We start from the raw sequence: 18,535 nt of genomic DNA on the forward strand, positions 1-18,535 counted from the left end.
ACCAGTAGCTGGTGTTTTGTGCCTCTGCTATTCTTGTCAATCTCTTTCTGTGCCCCGCTTATGTATTGACCCATGTGCCTGTTCATCTTAGCCGATATGATGCCTGACAGGAGCTTCCATGTAGTACTGAGGCAGGTTATTGGTCGGTAGTTGGATGGGACCGGTCCCTTCTTGGGGTCCTTGGGGATCAGGACCGTCCGACCTTCGGTTAGCCATTCCGGGTGTCTCTCGTCAACTAGCAGCTGGTTCATTTGTGCTGCCAGACGCTCGTGGAGTGCAGTCAGCTTCTTCAGCCAGTAGGCGTGAACCATGTCGGGGCCTGGTGCTGTCCAACTCTTCATACTAGAGACCCTTGCTTGGATGTCTGCCACCGTGATGGTTACTGGACCCTGTTCAGGGAGGTTGCTATGGTCTGCCCTCAGATCCACTAGCCACCGAGCATTGCCGTTATGGGTTGCGTCCTTCTCCCATATGCTCTTTCAGTATTGCTCCGTCTCCAGCCTTGGTGGTGCTGTTCTCTTATTATTCCCTTGCCACTGAGAGTACACCTTTGCTGGTTCTGTGGAGAACAGCTGGTTTATTCTCCTGCCTTCTATCTCTCTGGTGTACCTCCTCAAGCAGCTGGCCAAGGCTGTGAGTCTTTGCTTGGCAGTTTCCAAGGCCTCAGGTATGGACAGCTTGCTGTATTTTCTATGCACCTTCTTTGTCGCACCTTTCTGCAACTCCGTTAGTTGGCTAACCTCCCTCCGTGCTACTTTGATCTTGCCCTCTAGCAAGGGCGATTTTAGCCCATTTTTGGGGTTGCTTCAGCACCCCCAAAATGAATCAAAGCACCCCCAAAGATTTCTTACTTTTTTTTGGACAATATTTGCTATTTGTGTGACACACTACTAAAAATATAAAAAGCATACAGTACTTGGTTGAGACGGTTTTAGCTGAAAAACATTACACCCAGGTAACCTGCAGTGTTGAAAACGTGTTTTCCGAAGATTTTTGCTACCCTACAATCCGCCCTACTCTGTAGTAAAATCAGTGACATTTGACCGTCCTGTTGCTCCCATTGAAATGTATACAGCCTATTTAAAATCTAAAACTTATAATTGGCCGTAGCCTGCTGTTGTTACCACTGTCCTGTTTGAAATGGATGCTAACTGACTGAATGCCCATTAACCTTATAACTCCCGGTGTGTGTGTGTGTGTGTGTGTGTGTGTGTGTGTGTGTGTGTGTGTGTGTGTGTGTACAGAGAGACAGCCAGGTTCATAAGGGATATAAGGAAGTTTTTTCAAAAAAAGGAGCCACATTCAGGTAAAAGTGTAAAATCAAATGATCCGTTAATCAAGAATAATGTTGGATCAATATTTATATCTTTTATTAGATGTTCATGTGGTTTGGTTATTTGCCTTTTGGTTGAAAGTACACTGAGAGAGGACTTTTTTATTAGTGATCTTAATAGTATTTTTTTTTTAAATCTTATTGAATACAATCTATTTGTGTGTGATTGTCAGTCCAAAGAGGGAGAGAGGAAAGAGGGGAACATGAGGAGAAAGTACAAGGTCAAGAAGAACCAGGTAAGAAAACAGGCAGGGAATACTAACAGGCAAAACAGAAACTGTTAAACTGACAAAGAGAAAAAACCTGATTTTACTCATACAATCTGGAAGTTGTGTCCTCCCTATATTAAAGCTGCTGTACAGAATCTGCAAAACAAACTGGGTTGTCAGCCCTGGCACTGCATTACCATATTGAACTTCAGTCAGAGGAAGTCACAGTTGCCAAAAACTTTTTGAAGCTCAAGAGTGAGGCTGGTGCCATTCCAGATATGTTAACATTGTACAATCTTCTGGATAATCGGATCTTCCCCACACTGAAAACTGTTATTCAGGTTGCCCTAACAAACCCAGTTAGCAGCTGTAGCTGTGAAAGGTCTTTTAGTGTCTTGAGTCAGCTCCATACCTGGCTGAGAAGGACCATGGGTCAAAGCAGACTCCAGCACCTGGCTGTGATGTCAGTTGAGAAAGAGATGCTTGAGAGACTTGATCACCAAAATGTGATAGACAGATTTACCAACCTCAAGGTTTGGGGACATAGGTTGAAAGAAAAGAAAAAATCTGCAGAGCCATAGTAGTATCTGCAGTAAAGATCTTTTCATACATTGTATACATTGTACCATAGGCCAAGGTGTCTCAATTTTTCAAAATTTTTTAATAATATTTTGTACATTTCAAGCACTCTTCTATTTTTGGAGTGTATTTTTTTTATGTATCTATATTATATTATACACACACTTTAAAAGTGAATCTCTGTCCAAAAAATGCACTCAGTTTACTTTTTACTCACTATGAGCATCATTCATTATTCTCCCCCAGTAATTAAGGTTAGGATATGTATTTTTTGTTTTACATTCCAATCCATTCTTCTTTGGCAGTAGTCGACTTTAGCAACATTTAAATAACCTTTATCAGATTTGATGGTTTTGTTACAGACTTTTCAAAGAAGTGTTTTGCTCTTCTTTCACAAATGTGGGGATTAAATTGTGTTAAAATGTACAAAACAGTGATGTCATGTTTTGTGACGAGGACCCAGGCACAGAGAGACTTAATGAATTTAAGAATCTAATGATTTAATAAAGAAATTTGCAGACTTGCACAGAGAGGGTAAAATTATGATGACTGATAATGGAGATGAAGACAACAGAAGATGAGGACAGGGAGGAACAGGGGTTTAAATGCACCAAGGAGACAGTCAGAGGGAATTCGGGACAACTGGAGACATTTAAGAATGCAGGGACTGACAGAGACAGGGAAGAAGTCTAATCGTGACGAGTAAAGTTTACCTTGCCTGGATGGGCAGTTCTCTGGGTGCTCAGCACCCCCAAAGCTCTGATCCTAGAATCGCCCCTGGTATCCAAGATGGCCGACTTCTAAATGGCCACCATGGTCACCACCCATCTTGAGGAGTTTGCCCCCTCTAATATACTAATGTGCCACAAACAGGACTTTAATATCACCAACCATTCCCATGTTATTACGGTGTATCCATATAAATGGCCCACCCTGTATATTCTTTTCTGTCTAATTCTTTTCTTTCTTCAATAATAATAATAAATTGAATTACTATGTAACTTCTGGTCACAAACAGCATTCACAACAGCTACAGCCTTTATGAAGAAACGCAAAACCATTATTTGATACATTCTTTGTTCTAAGTATGTGATGAAAACAATGGAGGTAATGGTGGGCAAGGGATATACCATTTTCATCCCACGTTTTCTTAACTTCAAAAATGTGGATTCACTGTCATTTTCTGTCAGGTGGTCACACTGTCATGATGTTCTGATGGCAAAAGCAAAAAACCTTGGGTTGTTGAACTGCATAAGCAGGGTCTTTTGCAGCACGCCATTGCTGCTGAGGTGGGACGTAGTAAGACAGTGATTTGGAACTTCTTAAATGATCCTGAGGGTTATGGAACAAAAAAGTCAAGTGGAAGACCCAAAAAGTTTCACTAGCAATCAGCCGGAAGATCCAATAGGCTGTCCGTCAAGACACTGGACGATCCTCGACCCAAATTAAGGCCATTAATGGTGCTGACTGCAGCCCCACAACTATCAGACGGCATCTGAGACTGAAGGGCTTCAAAAGCAAAAAATGTCTTCAAAGGCCCCGTCTCCATGAACACCACAGAACTGACCATTTCAACTTTGCAATAGAGCACCAAAAAATGGGACATTGAAAGGTGGGAGAAAGTTTTATTTTCTGATAAGAAGATTTTTTTAACGTTGTTCCTGATGGTTTCGAACGTGACTGGCATGACAAGCAGATTTTTGGTTTCTATTTTTTATTTATCTGTAACTTTTAGAGATTTGGTCAGACACTTGGACATGGCCAATATATAAAAAAACAAACAAACATGCTGTGGTAGTCTATAAACACCTGGGGCATGAACAGAGGTCACTAGTATAGAAGTGCTCAGTACATCACATGAAGACCTGCAACAGTCTGACCCTACTGCAGTATAACCAAGGGAGGATTCAGGGTCACCTGATCCAACGCTAACTATATGAAAGAAAAGTTTTAAGCCCAATATTAAAAATAGATTAGGTGTCTGTCTCCTTAATCCAAACAGGAAGCTGGTTTTGAGGGAGCCAATGAAGATCGGCTAATATAGGAGAAATATGGTCTTTCTTTCTAGTCCCTGTCAGTACTCTTGCTGCAGCATTTTAAATCAACTGAAGGCTTTTCAGGGAGTTTTTAGGACATCCTGATAATAACAAATTACAGGAGTCCAACCTGGAAGTAGTAAAAATCATGGACTAGCTTTTCACTCTGTTTAGGATGTTTCTAATGTCTAATGTTTCTAGTTGTTGAGCAAAGGAAAGAAAGCAGTCCTACATATTTGTTTATTATGGACATTGAAGCACATATTTTGTCAAAAATTCCCCAGTTGCTCACAGCGTTGCTGGAGGCCAAGTAAGTATATACAAGTCACCATGTTTTTAAGGGTTTTAGGGCTGAGTACAAGAACCTAAGTTTTATCTGAATTTAGAAAAAGAAGATCAGAGGTCATCCGGCTTTTATGTCTTTAGACATTTCTGCAGTTTCACTAATTGGTGAGTGTTACCTAGCTTCATGGGTAGATAAAGTAATAATAATACTTAAGGGAAACATGTATAATGCCAAAGTATTGGTTCTAGTACAGAACCCTGTGGAACTCCTTGACTAACATTCATGTGTGAAGAAGACACATGGTTCATACGGTTCAAGATACTGGCGTGCATATCTTTTAATATCAATGATGTTTAATCTGTAGTAAAATATTGTGGTCAATGGTTTTAAACACTGCAATGAGGTGTTATAGGACAACCATAGAGATGAGTCCATCATCAGAGGCGATTAGATCATTCGTAACCTTTAGCAGTTGTCAGTAAAGCACTCCAGATCCTGACCTCATCTACTACAACTACTCTTCCAAAATAAGAGGAAAGTTGGAGATTGCTCTATAATTAGCTAAGAGAGCTGAATCAACTAAAGGCATTTTAGTATTTTTATTGAGCTCCAGTATTTATATCTTCAATGACATTGATTCTGATGGTGGTGATGGCCGTACTCTTCAAACAGTTCGGTCTGTTTTGGTGTTACTGTAGTCTTAGTCTTAATAATAATAATAATAATAATAATAATAATAATAATAATAATAATAATAATAGTCTTAATAATCTAAGAACAGAGTTTGGCACAGAAAGGGATTTCCATTTTAAACATCTCAAATATTTTATAACATCTTTCCAAAAACATGCATGTTTGCAAGACTGAAAGATTAAAATGAGCTAAAATACAGTGCAAGGATAAAAATGCATGACATGGCCATCAGGACCAACAACCACACACGGCTGAAAAACTGTGTGGCTTCCTCCTGGCTCGAATTCATTTTTTTCCCCAAAATGAAAGAAAGGTGATTTAAGACTGGAAGGGCCACTGTGCTCAGGATGAACTTCAGTTTGTGACCTTGACCAGGTCTAAGCACCAAAATACAATGAGCTGCTGTGACTGGCTGATTAGATATTCACATTGATAAGCAGTTGAATAGCCATGCCTAATGAAGTGGTTGGTGGGTTGATATACACTGAGCTGTAAAATATAAAAGTTAAATAATCTGCCCCCTCTAAAAAAAATAAATAAAAGCAAATACGATACAAATAAAAACAAATATATATATTAAAAGAGCCAAAGAGTTAATGCAATAGTTAAGTTAAACCCCTTACATAAAAGATACACTTGAATCACAGTCTTGATTGTTTTTTAAAATCCACTGCGGTGGCGTAGAGAGGCCAGACTACAAACATTTTTATATTCACAAATACTCAAATATTTACAGATATGACTGTGAAAAGCTGATGAACACAACAGCTTTGTGTGTGTGTTATTGTACTGGTGGGCAATAAATAGCTGTATTTACAGCGATGCTTTAAGAATTGCAGTGTTTTTCTTAGCTATTTTCACCTTTTTGTTTTTCTTTCTTTTTTTCTTTTTTTTTTATCTGGAACCCTCTGTCTCATCAGTAATTTCGGCCACTGATTACATTGTTTTAACACATTATTTTTTACCTTTTTGTTTTTTTGTTTTTTTTTTTAGGTGGGATGGAGAGAATTTCTTTTTACCCAGAAAAAATAATCGCTACAAGATGAAGGGTGGCATCAAACTGTTGGTAAAAATAAGACCTTTCATATTATGTAACTTTTGATCAGCCACCTATCCCACGTGACCATTGAAAGTTTACTGGAAATGCACTTCAACTTTTCTTCCGTAAATCATCACAAAAAAAAACTGAGCATCCAGGATACCAAACAAACCCTGAAGCCATTTCCTATAAGTTGCATATTTAGAGCGTGATCCAAAAACAGTTTCACTGAGTTCTAGACTGCATAATCAATCTAATTAAATAGAGGTGAATTTCTTTGTAACTCAGCCAGATTCACCTGGAAAATTGAGGGGCGTGGCCATCCTAATTCAGCCAGATGTAGGCAGTAAAAGGTCTGCAAGGCCTCATCCAAGATGGATCTCTTTAGTGTGTGCACTGAGTTGACCTTTGAACCATTATTAATTGAATATCTGACTAATATTAAGCTAATATTACTAATATCTGACTAATATTTGTGTTTTTACAGACCATCTCGGGAGTGAAATTCTAGTATTTAGTCAATTACTTACCACTAATATAAATGTGTCTCTGTATGTTTCACTGATACAGTTTATGAACAGAGCTTGCTGCTTTCATCTCGAGCCTTTCATCGATATAAGGTAACTTATGGCTTCAAAAAATACCACATGACACAGTGATGACCAAAACGGCACAATTCAGGGTTTAAAATGTCGAGTCCCAATCCAGTGAGTGATATTACTGTGACTATGTCTGTGTTTTATATTCTCTATGGGTCAAATAACAATATATCAGTCCTGCTTTTTGCCACTTCTCAGCACCACTTTTCCTGGGTCAGTCAGCAACAGACCGGTTTGAACTTTTGCGTGGAAACAAATCAGTTTTCCAGAAGTAATGAAATGATTTTCTTCAACTAATAGCAGCAGTACTATGCTTGATCCACTTATGTATTTGGGTTTATTAAAAAAACAAAACTATTGACTGGATATGTGTTTGCCTTGCGAGCACAGTTTTAGTTTAGGAGTCAAATATAATCATTTAGTTCTTAAAAATATGAAAATAAAGTGATTGAGTCATAAGCAGACTGTCCTAGGACAAAAGAAACAGATTGGTACAATTATTATGTTACTACTTTATCTGGTTTTCATGCCATCTCAGCAATAATGTCCGATTGGAGACAAGAGAGGGTGTCATTGTAATCCTTAACCAGAAGAAGATATGAAACAAGCACAAGTATAAAAATATGAATTACTATTTACATTTATACATCTCTATAGATCTATATGGACATTAATAACAACACAAATTATACAATAATACTTTGACAGATGAATCAGCATCACCAAGCTGTCAGTAACAACACGTCATTGTGTTACTGCCATAACAACCAATCTCAACATAATCAACATAACATGATTCATGTTTTACTGTTTCTGCTTTTACATTAGGTATGATTTCATGGTGTGTGCAGCACTAATTGGTGAAAACATCTTCAAAGAAAAATCTGTGAATCTGGTGGAGAATGGCCCTGTGGGGTGAGTCGTATACGTTATCCAATATTTGCTTACTCACAGAATCCACATCATATTAGCTTCACCTCTCTATGCTGGCTATGGAGGCAATTTATTAGATATGCAAGACTAGAGCACTATGGTTTAGTCTTATGATCCCAGTGTGTCTGTATTGTCTCATCATGTTTTTTTTCTTTTGAAATGTAGAAGATATTGTTTCATCATAATTAGTAAATTTAGTAAAATATCATAAAAGTACACAAATTTAGATCAACAATAACATCTAAGCTCAATTCTGCTTGGTGAGCACTACATACAGTATCCAGTATCCAAGCTATATTAACTTATTTTTAACGATATTTTTTTTTTAAAGCTGCCCTCATAAGTTGTTGGGATGTTCATTATTTCAGAAAACAACTGATGTTTAAGACCAGCAGTTAAAGTCCAAAATCCTGCTGGTAAAAAAGACCATAAAGACCATAAAACCACAAATACAGACGTGACTTTTGGCCATATGGTCATGACAGGATGGATGTACCATTACTTGGATGTCATTTACAGATTCAAAGAAAAAGAAAAGATGCCTGTCCTTTCAATAGGCCAAAAGGACCTACTTCATTTTTATTACACACAAAGACAGATGTTATACACAAATAAACAGTTGCAAAATCAAAATGGCAAAATATAATGACTCTAAAGACTCATCTGGATTACTCAAAAAGAAAACAACAAAGAGAATCAAAGAAATAACGATGATTTGACACCCACATTTCATGTCCGCTTCACTTCTCTACTCTAAGCCCATACATGGCGTATAAACAAAAGCGATGCGCTTACTTCCTACTTTCTCTACTGACACCATTTTCTACGTCTGGGTGCAGTTTTAGATTTAATATGTAATAGCTTGTTCTACAACATGTTCAGGCGTGAACTTTTAATTAATATACCAAAACCAAAACAGAAAAACCTTACATCACAATTTTTAATACAACATTTTATCAAGGTCACTCTAAAATTTACAACAAATGCCTGCAGAGCATGTTACAATTATTTTCTAACAGTGTGCATTGAATGGGAAAAACAAACAAAACAAAACTGATGTCAATAAAGAATTAAACTCACAAATTCAAAGTTAGTCCAATTATTTAAGTACACTTTGCTGTGCTCATTATCAGCTCTGTATTTTAAGTAAATTGACTTGGTGTGATGATTTATCATACAGTGGCCCTTTATGCAGTACCTCTGTTCATCCTCTGCCTGAAAACACATTTTAGGTCGTGTGTCTAAGTCTTTAAGTTCAAATAGTGATCATTTGGGACTCTGCCGGGTTCAACATAGCCAATGGCTAGTAACAAAGTTTATCGGGAGGTTGCTGCTCACCTTGGGACACTGACAGAAACAGATCCTCACTAATGACTTATTTGTTTCTGAAAATTCTGCAAGATAAAAACGAGGGAGTACCTTCTAATTCTCATTATTTTAATGTCACATATTTGTCTATACAACTTCTTGTTCTTCATTGCCATCTGCTGGATAGTTTGTACAACTACAACTAGTGATGATGACAGTAATAAGCAAGACGCACTCAGGGAGCCCAAATTTTAGCCAAGGCAGCTCACTCCCTGGGCAGCATTTACTTTTACAGAAATAGTATTGTAACTTGTATATGTTGATTTTGTTATCTTTCTTCTTTTTACACATACTTTAAGATTTAAAGTGTGGTAAAAATAACAGATATAAAAAGTAAAAGTGAGGTCAGAGGTCAAGTGTGACACATTTAGAATCCCCCATATAATCATTCCCAATATATGTTATTTGTTATCAGTACAAACAATGGCAGTAAGAAACATAGTTTAAATAGCATTATTATCACTATGAGCGTCAGATCAATCTATTGACCTTAAAGTAGAGGTCAGAGGTCAAATGTTGACAATACACACCATACTTGTTAAGTTATAAAGCTTTTTGTTAATTTTTGACTACTGAATCATTAGGTTGACCTGAAAGACCTTGGTGGGTGCACAGTAAATCTTAATGGATTGTTAACATGACCCCGCTCTACACCCCTACAATGTTTTGCCTGAATTCATCCCCAAATTTTTGCAGTTATCATGTTTACAGGCAGAATGACAAAATGGCACGCATACAAACACTACCAAAAACACAACCCATAATGTTGCTTAAAGGCGCTTTACATTGTAAGATAAAAACTCAACAATAGTCCAACCCCCATCACCCGCCAAAAAAACAACAGAAAAGCCCAACAACCATATACCCCAAGGTAGACGGCAGCCATCTACCTTGGCTGGTTGGGGGAGGAAGACAGGACAAAGACAGGCCGTGGAAGAGAGCCAGAGATGATAACATTTAAAAGCAGCTTGTTTGTAGAAGCCCTGGTACCATGTGAAAACAAAAAGTTCACCAAGCGCTCAGAGAACTGTTCCAGTACCTTCTGAGGCATTGGAAGCACTGGAAGTGTTGACCTCCTGAATTTTGAGCGTCACATACTTTCCCATCAGACATTTCTCTAAAAACACAGTTTCATCTTCTTCCTGAGCTTCTCTTCTGCAGCGGCATAGAGGAAAGGGTTGATGCAGCTGTGCAGCAGAGCCAGGCAGTGGGTTGCAACCAAGGCTGTGTTTAACGACCTCCTCATATCACAACTATACTGTACCACATCAGCCCTCAGCAGTATGTCTATCACCATGGTTATCTGGTATGGTGTCCAGAGGAGCAGAAACGCAGTCACAATGGTTATGATCACCCGCATGGCTCGGTGCTTCTGGAAACCACGAGTGAGCAGCAGCCGTGAAACAGTGATGCTGTAGCAGGAGATCATGACAATCGCAGGGACCAAAAAGCCAAAAACACAAATGAACCCCTGAATCGTGAGCCTCCATACGGTAGATCTGCCGATGTCAAAGTGAATGAAAAGAGCAGGCAGAGCAAGGGCACAACCGAGAACCCACACCACTGTGCAAAGGATCCTGCTGTACATGCTTTGGTGACTCTTGAGTGTCTCCCTGGCTTGCACAATCACAAGGTACCGATCGATGCTAATACAGGTGAGGAAGATGATGCTGGTGTAGAAGTTTGCATCCATGACGATGTGGAGGAGTTTCCAAAGAAAGTCTCCTAAGAGCCATCCTCGAGTTAGTGCTGCAACACAAAACTGAAGCGTTAAAGCCAGCAGTCCATCTGCTATTGTCAGGTGAAACAGGTACACATCTGATGGAGCCAAAATTTCTTGGCTGGTTCTGATCACCCATCCTACCAGCAGGTTTCCGAGTATGGCCAATACAGAGATGCATGTGAAGATGACACACAGGATCACAACTGCTGTAGGTTCCAGAGGTTCATTTCCACATTTTAAGGCATCTGGATCTGGAGAGAATGATTCACTGGATTCGTTGTAATCATAGGAATGATTGTTCCAAAATAAATCATCTTCAAAGACATAGACAAATGACATGGCTGTGGACAGAAAACAGTGATATTTTAACCATAGCAATAAAAGCAATGACTTAGCCAAAAGTAAATATACAAAAACCAAAACAAAAAACAAACAAACCTGGAAGTGTATGCACAAAAATAAAGGGATGACAACACAGACTTTGGATCTTATCCTGAAAATGATCAAGACTTGACTGGAAGTCAGGCACAAGACATAGCAGCCCATTTTTCATTTTGATGTTTTCATTTTCTTTGAAGTTTCTGATAGATGCTGATCAAGCAATTTTAGGACCATGAACAGCACACACTGTTTTCAACGTGATCGCATGAGCTGTGCTCTAACACCCGTTTTAGTGGTGAACCTACACAAATTCAGCTGCATGAGCTTTGGCAATACGTGAGACATAGATTGAGCCTGTGTTTAGAACTTTTTGCCCAGTTTAGTAAATCTAGCCCCAAGTCTAATTGTTTGTCTTACCCTCAAAAAGACACAAAACCAAGTTGCTGATTTTGACGGAGCCCAAATTCTTACACTCATCAACACTACCGTGGCTTAGGTGGGCATTTGGTGATGCCAGGATGAGTAAAAAAAAAAAAGACAGGTGATAAGGCCCTGCTTACCTACTCACCTGTGTGCAGCAGACGATCAAAAATCCAAAAAGGAGACAAGGAAAAGAGCAAAGGGAACAAAAGGACAATAAACCCTGATTTCTCTGTGATGTCCCTTTTTGTACTACACCAAGCAGAATTCATGCAGAAAGCAACAGCTTTGCAAACACATTTCCTGTTTCTGCCATATGTGTGAAGCAGGCAAGACTGAGGAACCAAAAGGCGAAACTAAATTACAAAAATATTCCTAAGTTACAACATACAAAACCCAAACTAGGAGGAACTCGAAACCAAACTAACTGGGAGAACACATAGCTGGAGAGAGAGATCACAACAACAAGAGGGCAACTGAGGACTCAAATACACACACACACACACACACACACACACACACACACACACACACACACACACACACACACACACACACACAGGATAACGAGGCTGGGCGACAGGTGGGAACATAGGAGCAACAAGTCAGACATAACGAGACGCGAGACGGGAAGCAAAACTGAACATAATCCACACAGGACAATAGACTATCAAAAGAAGACAGGAAACAAGCACACATATGTGGACATTTTAGATTGTCTAGACCACAGTACTAAATTTTGCTCTACAAGGGCCTGATATCCACTTACGAGGACATTATACTGCCACTGTTCTATCGAAATTTAAAATGAATGTCCTCACATGTGATATCAGGCCCTTGTAGAGCAAAATCAGGTCAAAAGATAATTCTTTGTTTTTACATTAATCAGGTCCCAATAAACCCAAATAGCAAAGAGAAATTAAAAATGCATGCCATGAGAGAGTTTGGGTCTTAGGAGGTTAATGTTCACTTTTAATGATTCAGTGAAGATGTCAAGGGTCAGCTATGCATGAATTAATTCTGATAAAGTGGACCATTTCTTTAACCCTACAAATTTTAGTCAGATTTTGAATTTCTTACATTTCTAAACGGTCTAAACGTTTTTAAGGATAAAAATTAATCCAAAACAATACCTCCTGATTCTTTGTTGATGTCCCTTACCCAAACAATGTTTCATATTCATTTATGCCAGGCTCTGCAGATGAGCTTTTAAGTACTCCGGTGCAACTGAAGCATTCTTCAAGGCATGTTGATAGCATAAGTCCAAAATTTCTGTGTCAGGTTCTGAATGTCACTGCCCCTTGGTTTGTTTTTCCAAAATCAACACTTCTTTGTCCTCTAAAAAATCTGGCCAACAATTGTAGAACAATCTAAAAGTTATAGCAGAACTCTTGGAGAAGTTTCTTTGTCTTCAGCTTCTTGAAGCATTATGTCAGAACAACGTGTTTGAAAAATTTAAGGCAGGTTTTAAACAGCAAAACAGTACAGAGACTTTGTTCCTTTTTAGGGTTTATGATAGTATCTTAAGAACTGCTGATGCTGGCCAGTGTTCAGTTCTTTACTACTTGACCTAAATGAAGCATTTAATTAAAGGCTGCAGCTATCAGTTATTTTACTAATCTAATCTAGTAATAGATGAAATAATTAATTTAATCTATGAATTATTCCATTGATTAATCAGATAAGAAATACTTTTCTTATAAATGAGCAATTATAAATATTCAAAAGAGAAGAACAGATCTTTCAGAATGAACTGCTCATTTGTTTCCATTTTAAAAATTGCAATCTTTTCAAATGTAACTGCATACATCTGTCAAAAAACGTCAACCAAAGCCTTTGTATGTATGTGGTGTATTGAAATGTAGTTTTTTAAAGAAAACATTTCATTAAATGAAAAATATATAAATATCATAGGTACAGTCAAAGGTCAAAGTCAAATAACAATAAGATATATACTCAATCTAACCTAAGGCATACAAATTTACCTTTACTCTGTCATCTTGGAAGGGTTTGTGACATTAACACAAGTCAAGATTTTGTGTTACGATATGTAGCCATAAATTAATATTACTAATAATTCAGTGTCCAACCTAAAATCCTCAGGTCAGTGGCTCAGAGTTTACTGGCCCATGCACATTTTTATTGGCCTGCTAGAAACGCTTTTATTTTACATTTTTATTTCTAAACAGTTTAATATTTAATTAATACAATATTTAATAATATTTCACTTTTAATCTGAAAAATGTTACACAAATCTTGTAATTAATATGGTCTAGTACAGGGGTGGGCAACTCCAGGCCTCGAGGGCCGGTGTCCCTGCAGGTTTTAGATGTGTCCTTGAACCAACACAGCTGATTTAAATGGCTAAATTAGCTCCTCAACATGTCCTGAAGTTCTCCAGAGGCCTGGTAACGAACTAATCATGTCATTCAGGTGTGTTGTCCCAAGGTGAGATCTAAAACCTGCAGGACACCGGCCCTCGGGGCCTGGAATTGCCCACCCCTGGTCTAGTACACCCTGTGCCCACCTTTAGACTCACACCTGTTTGCTGCAGGTATCGCTTCTATGTAAAATTGGACAGCTGCCATGATTGTGTTTAAATGCATCAACTGAAGCAACAAATGGAAACTGCTGCAGCATCAGCCTGAGAGAGCAACACTAAGGAGGACACAGTCTGTTGGTCAAAGACTGCTTGTAATATTAAACATTATGACGCTGTCTGTTAAACTACTTTCACAAAATTGGGGAACACAATTCATCTTATATCAAAATAAAAGTTGGCTAAAGCTTTAATGATATGACAGTATTTCCATTCATCCATAAAGTTCTTAGCGCTTTCAAAGGGACAGCACCTAGCCACTGGTACAAATATATGGATGAACCCTGGGTCAAAATGAAAACCCAAGAAATAGAAGCCTTCACTCTTCACATCAAGAAAACATAAAGTGGGCTAAATCATTTACCTTAAACAAAGGCGAAACATCTGACAGGGCAGCTGGGGCGATACCCCAGATGGTAGAAGGAACCCAATCAAGAAGATTAGCAGTGGGGGACATTGTGTAACTGTGTACAAGGTAAAGTGGACACATTATCAGAGTTCTACTTTATGTTCAGTTCATGGTTCTAGCTTGTCGACCAAAGCCTAACCTTGTTAGATGAAGATGAAGTTCCATGTGCTTTTGTCAATGACTGAAACATTTACTAACAGTGTTAAAAATCATGTATATGAGCATTGATGCACAAATCTGTGATTTATCAATATTTCTGTACCTGAACTTGTTTGTACTTTATGGAACAGATTCAGAATGTGAACCTGCAAATTAAAGCCTTGCCGTCTTAAGAAATTTAAACAAGCATCTTTAAAAATAATACTACTTCCGCTAATAATAAGCATTATTATTATTACTACTCTTCGGTCATTATTTACAGTTTTCCAAAACACCATGGTTCACTAAATGCTCAGAATTGCAATAAATATTTAATTGCATGTAAAGAAAATAAAATACTAAATGGAAAGTGTAGGCTTTAACCTTTTTAGTTAAACATTTTCCAGTATTCCTTATCTCATTTTTCTTAAAGTATCTTATCTGATATCAGTCAGTGAGTCACTGAAGCTCACTTCTGTCAAATGACAATGATCCTGAGGTGAGTTGTTGAGGATTTCCTAAAATTTTCTGACAGAAAGTGCTGCTGTATTTGTCACTGCTAGCCTCTGTTAGCTGCTGTTAGCTAGTGTTAGTGAAAGTTTCTTTGAAGTGGATCTAACCTTGACAGAGTCATACACTTGGACAGACACCTGTCCTATGATTTAAAGAAGATTAGAAGTTAAACTGAATTACTGAACCACATTGTAAGGTAAAGTCAGAATATATCAAAGTTACAGCCAAATATCCAGTGTAATTGACCACAATAGGCAGTATTCTGTAGATATAGTACAAAAAACATGTTTTTAGTTCATTTAAATATCCTGTAATTTCATCTTGTATTTTATTTCATTGTGCAGCAGGATCTTGACAGTTCTTTGTCTTTATCTGATGAATATGTTTCAGTCCACTACACAGCTTTACATCAAAAACATTGATGGTAATGTAGAAAGGATAGCGAGAGTGAAACTGATTTATCATCCAACACAAAAACTTCAACTGAGATCACTCTAAATCCTAACTCAATATTTAATAGTGATAAAAGGTCACATTTTCTTTAGGAGCAGCTGGCATCCTGATGGCCCTGATCCTGCAACTTCACCAAGTGACGTCTTCTCCGAAGAGAATTAACACTAACAAAGCTGCAGGACCAGACAAGGTGTCGGGGAGGGCTCTGAGGACATGTGCTGACCAGCTGGGAGGGGTCTTTCTGGATATTTTCAATCTGTCCCTGCAACTTTCCACTGTCCCTGTGTTCCTTAAGTCCTCCATCATTGTGCCTGTGCCCAAAAAATCAGCTGCCTAAATGATTTCCACCCAGTCGCACTGACCGCAGTCACCATGAAGTGCTTTGAGAGGACACATTAAGAACAGCCTTCCTGCTGGTCTGGACAGGCATCAGTTTGCCTACAGGGGGAACCGGTCCACAGAGGACACTGTCTCCATTGCACTCCACAAAGCCCTGACACACCTGCAGCATCCTGACACTTATCTTAGGATGCTATTCGTGGATTTCACGCTATTCTCGCCCTTTTTACACTATTCACCAACGACTGCACAGTTCTCTCCACTCCTCAAACACGGTTCTGAAGTTTGCAGATGACACCACCGTAGTGGTGTGAATCTAAATCTGCTCTTGGGTCTACTTCTCATTTCTGACGGCCAAGCTGTGATAAGTGGATCTCATGACAAACCATGTTGAGACGCTCTACAGAGAGGAGATCCAGCACCTGTCCCAGTGATGTTTGCTGAACAATCTGGTGCTTAACACCAGCAAGACCAAAGAGGTCATAGTAGACTACAGGAGGTCCAGGAGGATCTGACTTGATTACTGAACACTGCCTTTCTGGTGAGGAAGACCAAAGAAAGACTCTTCTTCCTCAGGAAACTGAAGAGAGCTGGACTCTTCCCCCAGTTGCTCAAGAACTTTTACAGAGCCGTGATCGAGAGCATCCTCTGCCACAGCATGACTGTGTGGTATGTAGCTGCACAGTCCAGGACAAAAAAGACTTGGCCCGGGTGCCGAAAACTGCCCAGCAGATTGTCGGGGGATAGCTAACAGACCTCAATTCAGTATACGCTGGCAGACTGCAAAGGAAGGCCAGTCGTATTGCTGCTAACCCCACTCGCTCGGGACATGAACTGTTCGTACTGCTGCCATCTAGGAAATGGTATAGACCAGGGGTGGGCAATCTCAGTCCACGAGGGCCGGTGTCCCTGCAGGTTTTAGATCTCACCTTGGGTCAACACACCTGAATCACATGATTAGTTCGTTACCAGGCCTCTGGAGAACTTCAGGACATGTTGAGGAGCTAATTTAGCCATTTAAATCAGCTGTGTTGGTTCGAGGACACATCTAAAACCTGCAGGGACACTGGCCCTCGTGGACTGAGATTGCCCACCCCTGGTATAGACAGATAAAGACCACCATCACCCGGCTGAGGAACTGCTTTTTCCAACCTGCCCTTCCCTCTGCTCCCCTGCATGTGCACTCACATCCATTTACTGTACTCGAAAGACTGCTTAAGACTTCTGCGTTTACCTTAAAAAAAATCTGTCTCATTTATTTATTTATCTTTTTTGTGTTTTCTTTATTACTAGGCTATTACCACTGTATTTTTTGTTATATTCTAGCAACAAAGTGACGATAAATAAATCTTGAATCTGAAAGTATTCCTTTTATTTATGATATTTATTTAAAAGTGAAAGTCTCCAAAAGTTGAATCTGTTCATCTGGACGTAGCGTTTTGTGGGAGAAACGTTTCGTCACTCATCCAAGTGACTTCTTCAGTCTCAGCAGGTTTCCCCAAACCTTATAAACAGCCATTGCAGCCATTCCCCAACTCTCTGTGAATGGTACTCGTGGCCATTGATCAGTGGGCTGTGATCAGTGGGTTTTGGTCAGTGATTGTTGATCAATGGTCATGGGAATTTGCATAATTATGATTAAGGAACTGACCTCACAGCCCATTGTTCCTCCAGCGGGCTGGTTTCAGTCATTATGCAAATCTACTGTTTATAAGATTGGGGAAACCTGCAGTCAGCTGAGACTGAAGAAGTCACTTGGATGAGTGACGAAACATTTCTCCCACAAAACGCTACGTCCAGATGAACAGATTCAACTTTTGGAGATTTATTTTCCTGGATGATTGAGAATGCATCAAGACGTTAAAAGTGAAAGGTTTCTATAAGTAAATCAACATGAGGCCATTGCTCACCCGACATAAACCCTGCATGTGAACAAATTCAAAATATGACTCTAAGCAAAGGCGTGCTGTCCACACATCACACTGTGGATGAAGGTTTATTTATGGTGTGAACACCACGCCCTAGCAATGTATGTGCTGCAGAAAAAGTCACAAAGGTGTGAACTGCAATTGTTCTCACTGCAAAAGCACTGAGTCTAAACCACAACCTCTCCCCATCAATAACCAATCACAAATATTCCCTATTTTCATGTGTCTAATATATACTATGAATTATGAGTTGTGTCTCACTTCTCTGTGTGCAGACTGCCCCACATAGAGAGATCCATAGCTGTGCATTCCTGAATTTAATTAAAAAGACCTTTAAAAATTGCTTCCTTTCATATGACTCAGTGTGTGCCTTTTATTGCCTATATTGCTAAAATCTTAATCATTAATGCTGCCATAGCTGCTGGTGTAGGTGTGTGGCAGGAGGAGTTGTGGTTAAATAATTAATGGCTAAAAGATCATGATTGTTTGTACAGAAAGTTCTTGTGTGAATTTTAATAAATGCACAATAGAAAAATGATTGTTTTTAGACCACTGAA

General features: G+C 39.0%; 1 protein-coding gene across 1 annotated transcript; it reads right to left on the reverse strand.

Moving 5' to 3' along the window:
* Positions 1–9,570: 9,570 nt before the first annotated feature.
* LOC134620851 (C-X-C chemokine receptor type 2-like) lies at positions 9,571–11,071 on the reverse strand. The gene is made up of 2 exons (XM_063467169.1): positions 10,940–11,071; positions 9,571–10,824 (listed from the first exon to the last, which is right to left on the reverse strand). Exons 1-2 carry the CDS (start codon positions 10,974–10,976, stop codon positions 10,193–10,195), a joined length of 669 nt encoding a protein of 222 aa, XP_063323239.1. The 5' UTR covers positions 10,977–11,071; the 3' UTR covers positions 9,571–10,192.
* Positions 11,072–18,535: the final 7,464 nt, after the last annotated feature.

The sequence above is a fragment of the Pelmatolapia mariae genome, linkage group LG23, assembly GCF_036321145.2.
Source record: "Pelmatolapia mariae isolate MD_Pm_ZW linkage group LG23, Pm_UMD_F_2, whole genome shotgun sequence".
In the NCBI taxonomy this organism is placed as follows: Eukaryota; Metazoa; Chordata; class Actinopteri; order Cichliformes; family Cichlidae; genus Pelmatolapia; species Pelmatolapia mariae.